Below are 8,076 nucleotides of genomic sequence, written 5' to 3'. Positions count from 1 at the left end.
GGGCAGCAGCATTTTGAATGAGCTGAAGACGAGCAAGAGATCGTTGGCTGACTCCAAAAAACAGTGCATTACAGTAGTCAAGCAAATTACTCTGTGATTGGGCTTTTAGGTGGGACTGCCATTGACAAATGGCTATCATGAGTGTGTAGCATCTCTCAGTAGCTCTAACCATCATTTATATAAAAGCTATGTTTCTAACAGAGTGCCTATATGAGAAATAATGCCTTTCAAAGACTTACATTAGGTAAGTTACAACCAACTATGAATTTGACCAACTAAAAGCACTTAGTTCTCATGACACTTTCTGAGGACTGATGTAATGCTGGTGGAGAAAGAGTTATTTATATTTACTGACGAGTCAGTCATTACACAATGTACCTTAAAAAATGCAGTTCCTTGAATGGCCAGTTGGGGCAAAAATAAGCATGTTTACAACCTGGTATAAAAAATGGTTTTGGTCTCAAGGGTGAATTTTCATTAACTTGCTCTTAAAATTAAAGCTTTACATTATTCATTATTGGGGCTAGTGAACTCAAGGGTGAACTGCAAATATATAACAAATAATATGGCCCAAGAAATGTGTTCTCCAATTTGGGTGAGTGCCTAATTAAAATTAAAATAGCAGGTATCTATACAATGAATACACCCACAAAATCTGTGGATTCACTTTACAAACCAAGCTCCCTAATTTTAGCTGACAACTTAGCACTACATGATAGACTGAAAATAAAAGACAGATGTGGTTTTCTTGGCATGGCATTGGTTTATGCAGTGAGCATTTTAGTGTTTAAAACTGAATGTGAACACTGAGTGATGGGACAAAGCACACTAATATGATAACAACTTGTCTATGACATAAGCAGGAGGCCTGCCTCAGCTTTAATTACTTTTTTAAACTTTTGGAGGACAACAATTGACCCCAAAAAATATATTATTTTGTATTCAATGAGCCTTACAAGCTGCAACTGAGTAAATACACTTATCAGTAAAGTCTGAGGCCATCAGATCAATTGAAGCAAAGGGCAGTTTTCCCATAGGCTTCCAAAAAGGTGCTTCTTTTTGAAACCACAATAGTCTCTTCCTGCTAGCCAATGAAAAAAATATATACACTTCAGTTTGGCACTGGCTTCACTTTTGAGACATGGAAACTACATCCACCTTTTATATAGGTTATATGATCCTAACATAAAATCTGCAAAGGTCAAGGCTGTCATTCAAACTTTAAATAATAATTTTAAAGCTTAAGACAAGGCTGTGTTTTAAGAGGAATTTTCAACAGTACGTCTACACTGTATATAAGCTGAAAGGCAGCTCTCTAAAATGCTGCCAAGGTAAAAACTACAGCCCTTACTTACTGTTACCAAGTAACCATTTATTTGCAGCAACACTTATTTTCTGTGAAAATTGAGGAAATGCGAATTTGTTTGATGTGATGTATTTTAATTAATTTTATTGTCAGTAATGAATTTTCATAAGAATCAATGTGCAAGAAACATAGAGAAGTAACCCATAAAAACTGGATGATTTGGGCTCTCAAAACAAAAAGTGCTACCAAATAGTCCTCAAATACTCAATCTGCTTAGCAAACAACAATTTCCCAGATCTTACACGCTGAAAAAACCCTTCTCAACTTCACACAAATTAAGCAATTATTTAGCTGTAGTGCACTGAATTTGTACAATTGTAGGGCAAAGTCTAAATTATTGCACCTACACAAAAATCTAAGTTTTAATGGAAAAAGTAATAGCACTACCTGCTGACAGGAGTACATAAACAACTTCATCACTGACCTTAGAGCATCATCATGTGGGTGAGATGGCTCTCCAAGCACAGTATTATAAGAACAGCTGAAAGCAGTGTGTCCATGATAAGAAAATATCAGTTTTCCACTAATTCCAGGATGTGTCTGAAATGCTCTAGCAGAAGTAAATACAGAAACAATATACACAATGATGTGGAAATGTCCCTTCAGATTGTAATGCCGGGAGAGAACTGACAGGACGTCTTCTATAACAGGCCACGCCCTCTTTGGAAAGAACGGCCCTGAATGCTGGCTCATAACAACTCAGCAGTTTATTTATAACATCCCACAGTGAGTGAGCTTATGAGAATATCTTCTCATGCAGGCTGCACACACCTGTCCTGAAATACAGGACTCCTGTTCTGTGAGAACCACCAGCTGGGTACATACATTACATAGGTGCATAGCATTGAGTGTGACTGCATGCCTGGCCACATTAAAGGAGAGAGACATGCCACTCAAAGAATCCTTGGAAATTTATGTGAGGATTATGCAACAGCAAAGATGGTGACAGACATGCAAATCCCAGGGGGGAAAAACCTTGTTGGGGCAAAGTCTGCAAACCCTTTCAGCAGGTTTGTATCAAATTATACTACTGATTCTCTATATAAAGAGTGGGTCACCCTCTGCACCACTTACTGCAATAGTTGATGCAAGTCCAAGTGTGCCTTAGAATTTTACATCAACCAAACACTATTACTGCAACTGCCTAAAAACTGGTTATTGAGACATTGGTACACGTCAAAGGATCTGATCTAATACAGAGGATGTAAGCAGATCGCTTCCCAGCGCAGAACAAATCGCAGATAGCTAAACTGTAGGTACCATGTTAGGTCGATATGCTGCAAAGGTGTTATGAAAAGACAACATATAACAAAAAAAAAAGCTAACAACACTCTAGCATATAGGCTATTTTCTGCAATTATTGACAGATGTGCACCAGGAACTTTTGCCATAAAATCTTTCAACACCAATGAGTTACTGGGCACAGAAGCACCCTCTATTTCAGCTACACTACAGGACTACCTTACACCACATACCAGTATATATTTGTTTTGACTTCTTTGAGTTGAGTTGTATTGTATTATTTTTACCTTTTTAAATGACCTCCTATAATTTTTATTTTTTTTTTACCCTGTGCTTCTTTCTTTTGTGTATTTATGAGCTTTGTAAATGTCATATTCCACTGTTCAGACTGCTGTAACATGTATTTCACATCTTTGGGATAAACAAAGTAAATCTTGTATGCAGCCTTGACGCACGCTCAATCATCTTCATGTTCAGTGTTCATCTCCTGCTGACCACTGAAATAACAGCTGATTTTAGATCCTGCTTCAAAATAACTAAGTAAATAAGTTCCCAGAGGCATATAAAGATGGCAGTCAAATGGCTTCTACAGGAATTTTCAAGACACTTCTTTTTTTAATATTAAGGGCACAACCACTAATGATTATTTTAAAAACTATTAAAATTCTAAAGACAAAAAGGAGCAAGTCTAGAAATTGTGGAGTTAGATAGGGGAACCAACAAAAAAGATCAGGGGGCAAAAAAATAAGGAGAAACCCTCAGTTTTCTCAGCTGGCTCAGCAGTGGGGTGAGGTGAGCTGAGGGGGGATGGAAGGAAATGAGGGGGGGCTGAGGCAGGCTGGGTGACCTGGCCCTTTGTTGGCAGATGGTGGGAAGCGCCACCTTGGCCTCTCTCTCTCTGAATGCTAAGCAGCAGTGCCATTGTCTGGCAAGTGTAGCAGCAGACGCATGCGCTCAGGGTCTCTCTGGCAACCAGGAACAGACAAACTGCGCCCCCCCCCCCCCTCCATCACACACATGTTCCCCCACAGGAACCACAATGACACACACCAACTTCGCCAAAGAAGAAATTCCCACACACAAGGCCAGACAGAGAGTAATATGATCCCACTCTCCTGACCTTAGAGGTCACAACAGAGTGAGAGGTCAGCCTAGTGGCAACACTCAGACGGTCTGTTTACATACAGACATAAAACTCAAACGCTGTACAGTCTAGTGTATTCACAGGAATCTGTGAAGTAACAGGGAAGGCCCAGAAGAAATTGGCTTGGTTTATTTTACTGTTAACTTCACTAATTTGATGCAGATACAGTTTAATTTAGACTGCTATTTCCTCCTGATAAAATTTAATACAAAACCACTGCAGAATGCAGACTCCAAGATAACTACCGAGGTGATCACCTCTTGAACCTACACCATCAACAAATACACACCCACATTCATCGGTCAAACATCGGAACCAGCATTTACTCATCTCCTTGAGTTTGTTTATCCTGCTGAATGACATCAGCCAGCATGACTTTGACACTTATATATTTCAAAAGAAATTGTATTTCCTGTCTGCAGCCTATATGTTGAAAACAACAAGAAAACAGGGCTTTGAAGTGGCAACAGGTGTAAAATCTTTTTCTGAATATACCCAAGTTGTTTTTAGAGCCCAACACTAAACTAAGTGGTTACAATAACAATAATAATAATGATAACATGCATAAAATACTACAAGAGAGTAATAAAAATCTGTACCATGTGGGACCTTCCTGCTGTGTATGATGTATTTAAAAATAGTCCATTGTCAAAGTGAATTGACAATTGCATTTCTGCTCTCTGGATAGACTAAAGTGTATTTTATGCTTCACTAAATTAAATAAAAAAATAATTGAAAATATTTGTTTATCATTGGTCTGATTATTTCTCTTTTGAAGAGAGCCCACAGCGTCTTTTTTATTGCTTAAGAGCTGAAAAGTTGTTAACGTGCCACACCAGGCATTTTTTTTAATCAATCAATAACAAAAGAACAAGGAATGATCAGAATTTCAGTGAAAGTAATACTCATTGTGAACCCTATCCATTTTCTGACACTGATCTGGGTTATAGGGTCACAGTATAGTAGTGTCCCTTATCAGTCACCTCTGCCAGTTCTTCCTAGGAGGACACCAAGGTAATCTCTCAAGAGTGTCCTGAGGTTGGCTCTGGGTCTCCTCCTAATATGGACAAACCCAAAACACCAAGATGCCAAGGACAGCCTCCTTGTCAGGTGCCTGAACCATCTCATTTGCTGCTCATCTATGTGAAGGGCTCTACTCTACCTTACCATGGTGCTGGGTCACGGGATATATAGGGGAGTGCGGGTGGGGTCTCCATGCCCAAGTGGTCCCAGAAGCTTTGTTGTCATGAGTTATTTGCCCCTAGTAGGACCTCCCTAGACCAACTTATCCTAGGTGAGGGACCAGATTAAGTGTGATTCAGAAAACCCCACTAAAGAAAAGGAATTTAGTGAAGCCATTTGCCCTGCCCAGGATTCCGGGGCCCCACGCAGGAATCAGGCCTATAAGAGGACCTTTGGTGGGCCCAGCCCGAAAGAGCCACATGAACCCACCCTTCTATGAGCCTTCCATCCAGAGGAGCCACTGGGGTTCAGTGCAAAGTGGACGCCACTCAGGGAGAGGTCCTGGCAGTTTAATCTTGTTGCCATAACTAGCTACAGGGACATTATAAAATCTTTTCCCTCTAAAAATCACATTAATTCAAGTCAGTTTTACCACAAGTTTAATCTCAAATAATCTCATAAAGTAACCAGCAATAGCACATCATACCAAATAAGGCAGCATGGTTAAGCTAATTTTTAATAACCATAACTTACAATTACATGCAAAAAGTGGATTCCTGTTATCTGTCTTTCTTAAACAAAGTTTAAAATGGATAAGTGGAGGTGGTGTATTTTTGTACTCAGTCAGTAGGCCCTCACTATCATGCACCTGAAAGTAGGTTAAGCAAATGTAGCACCAATTACAAAGAGCTTGAGAGTCAAAAGAGGCCATGCAACAGCAGATAAAGAGAATGTTAATCTTTTCTGTTGTGTTTGGTTTACTGACAGACAAATCAAAAAAAATCACAACATGCAACAAATCAAGAGGGACCTTTATACTACCACCTGCTACAACCAGCAACCTGGTGCCCCTTACAGATGTCATAAACACAGGGCGGCTCTGACTGTGGGAGGCAGGAAATCAGGTTGAGCCATCACACCCCAAAGCCATAGCAGAAGCTGTCAGATCACAAAACAGATACATCTCTCTGCCACCGGCAGACAGGAGACATCAACTTAATCCTCTCTCACACACACTACTGACACCATGCTGTAAATAAAACACAAGCTGACATAACCACTATGACTTCACCAAATTGAGGGTAGAGATTAAAACTGGGCCATCCCCTAGTACACCCAAAGGAGAGTAAGAGCACAAGGCCGTAATAATTATTATTATAAACTTTTTATATATAATTACACAGTGCCTGCTAAATATTTGGAGACAGATTCTCAGGAGAACAAACAGAAATGGTTGTGAAGGAATTTTAAAGAGATTTCTCAGCTGACTGTGATCATACCAAACCAGACTTCATTATAAGAGTCAAGACGGTCATTAAAACAAGCGAGCATCTTTCTGACGGCTGTCACCATGACAGCTCAGCTCTGGCATTGACAGGCCTCTCCGGATGAACAAATAAACAAAACGTTAATGTAAAACTGGAAGCTGTGTCCATTTCCCAAAAGCCGGGCCTAAATCTTAGGCAAGTACCATTAGCTCCGTTACATATAATAAAGCTGCACTGCTTTGCGACGCTGCATTGACGGACTTGGGCACTTGCTAGCATTAACTAGCTGGCACCGTGCAATAACTGCACCTTGCTAGTCAACAACCAAAGCTGAACAAAGCCGGTAACCGGTGTTGAGATACGGTGATAAAGCTTTACTGTACCTAATAGTACCTCTTTATTTAACATTATCATGTACCACCACTTTTACTGGAACATGCCAGTTATATCTGATAATCAGTGGTGTGGCGTCAACTCCCCCCAAAATTAAACTCGCATCTCCGTTAGCTTTGACAACCGGCTTCGGGAGCTAACGTTAGCACAGTTAGCTAGCTAATTGTCCCCTCCCCTCCCAGCTCCCTCCAAACGAAACCATCATCCCCACGTCCAACCTCTGCTATTAATCACTAATTAAACATCTGTATGTGCTACAGTCACAGGGGAAAATTATGCATGAAAACACAAGTAATTTCTGCGTTACCCACGTCAAAGGATACTGGGGTGGCTGAACAGCGCCGGGCTGAGGAGCAGTTGGGGCTCCCGGCGGCAGAGACACGGAGGTCAGGGTAGCCCGCAGTTGGCTCGACGGAGAGGGGCCACTTCCAGGTCCGCTAACTGCGACAGCGGCGGGTTTGGGGACCACTTTCGGTGGCAAACTCATCGCAAAAAAATCAATAACAAATAAAAACAATATCTTAATAAATACTGATGCAAACAGCGCCTAGCCTGCATACATAGAGCAAGCGTTGCGGATTCTTGAAGCAGGCCCCAAAATCCCTTTAACGAATTGGGATAACGAAGCTCGAATAGCAACACAAACGTCTTTTTTCATGGAAAGTCGCTGTTAGGATCAGCGGTGCTATTCATGGGGACGGTGGGAGGTTTAGCCTCCCTCACCCGTCCGGAACCTCTGCGGATCCGGCTCGGTTCGTTTCTGTTTAAAAAAAAAAACAATCGCCGCGATCTTCAACCTCCCTCGGCGATCTACCTTTTCTTCTCGGCAAGTGTGTTTTCTATCATTTTTTTCGCACATAGATGAGAGACTTCGCCAACATGGCGTTGCGGCCGCTTCCAGCAGTCCGGGCAGGACAGATGATTCGGCAATCCTCGGCCAGTTACGGAATCGCTCGGGTAATCAACTAACCTTCAACCAAAACACGAAAACGGCGTGGCTGACGCTCCCCAAATGTGTTCCAAATCAGTTTTTTACTATTTTAAAATCCAGTTTGAAATTAGAATTAATAACGGTCGCATCACGACGGTAACTGCTAACTGTAACAAACCCGGCTCCTTTTATTACTACTAAAATAAATTAATGAGATTGCACAGGTGTTTATAGTAAATTAGGTTTCTGTATGGACAAAAATAATCATCTTACGTATTCGGCTATTGAAGTACCAGCGCTGTGCGTTAACAATTGTGTGTTATCACTGCCATCTACCGTTCTCGCGTTTGAGTCGCAAGGCATTTCCCTTAGATCAAGGATGCCCAACTAATTTACTTCATAAGTCACATCCCAATGTGATCTCAAGTAGGCAAGACCAGTGAAATTAATCATGAATTAAAAGATCCCAATTCATTGTTCCTAATTCACCCCTTTTAAGTGCACGAATATCAAACAATTCTGGGACTAAATGCAACCCAAATCGACCAAA

At 41.0% G+C, this 8,076-nt stretch overlaps 1 protein-coding gene across 10 annotated transcripts in view; it reads right to left on the bottom strand.

Moving 5' to 3' along the window:
- eif4g3a (eukaryotic translation initiation factor 4 gamma, 3a) overlaps positions 1-7,699 on the bottom strand; it is a 65,325-nt gene extending 57,626 nt beyond the window's left edge. For 3 of the 10 annotated variants that reach the window (XM_013909992.1, XM_005729691.1, XM_005729698.1), the window contains exon 1: positions 6,907-7,698. In XM_013909992.1, the coding sequence (XP_013765446.1) occupies positions 6,907-7,082 (176 nt within the window). In that variant the 5' untranslated portion in view covers positions 7,083-7,698. Of the gene's footprint in view, positions 1-6,906 lie in introns of all 10 variants that reach the window. The other 7 variants (XM_013909987.1, XM_013909993.1, XM_013909990.1 and 4 more) reach the window with 4 other exon arrangements.
- Positions 7,700-8,076: the final 377 nt, after the last annotated feature.

This window comes from Pundamilia nyererei, unplaced genomic scaffold (assembly GCF_000239375.1).
Source record: "Pundamilia nyererei isolate P.nyererei 1_Seehausen unplaced genomic scaffold, PunNye1.0 scaffold00034, whole genome shotgun sequence".
NCBI lineage: Eukaryota > Metazoa > Chordata > Actinopteri > Cichliformes > Cichlidae > Pundamilia > Pundamilia nyererei.
This window is presented reverse-complemented; position numbering and strand designations above follow the sequence as displayed.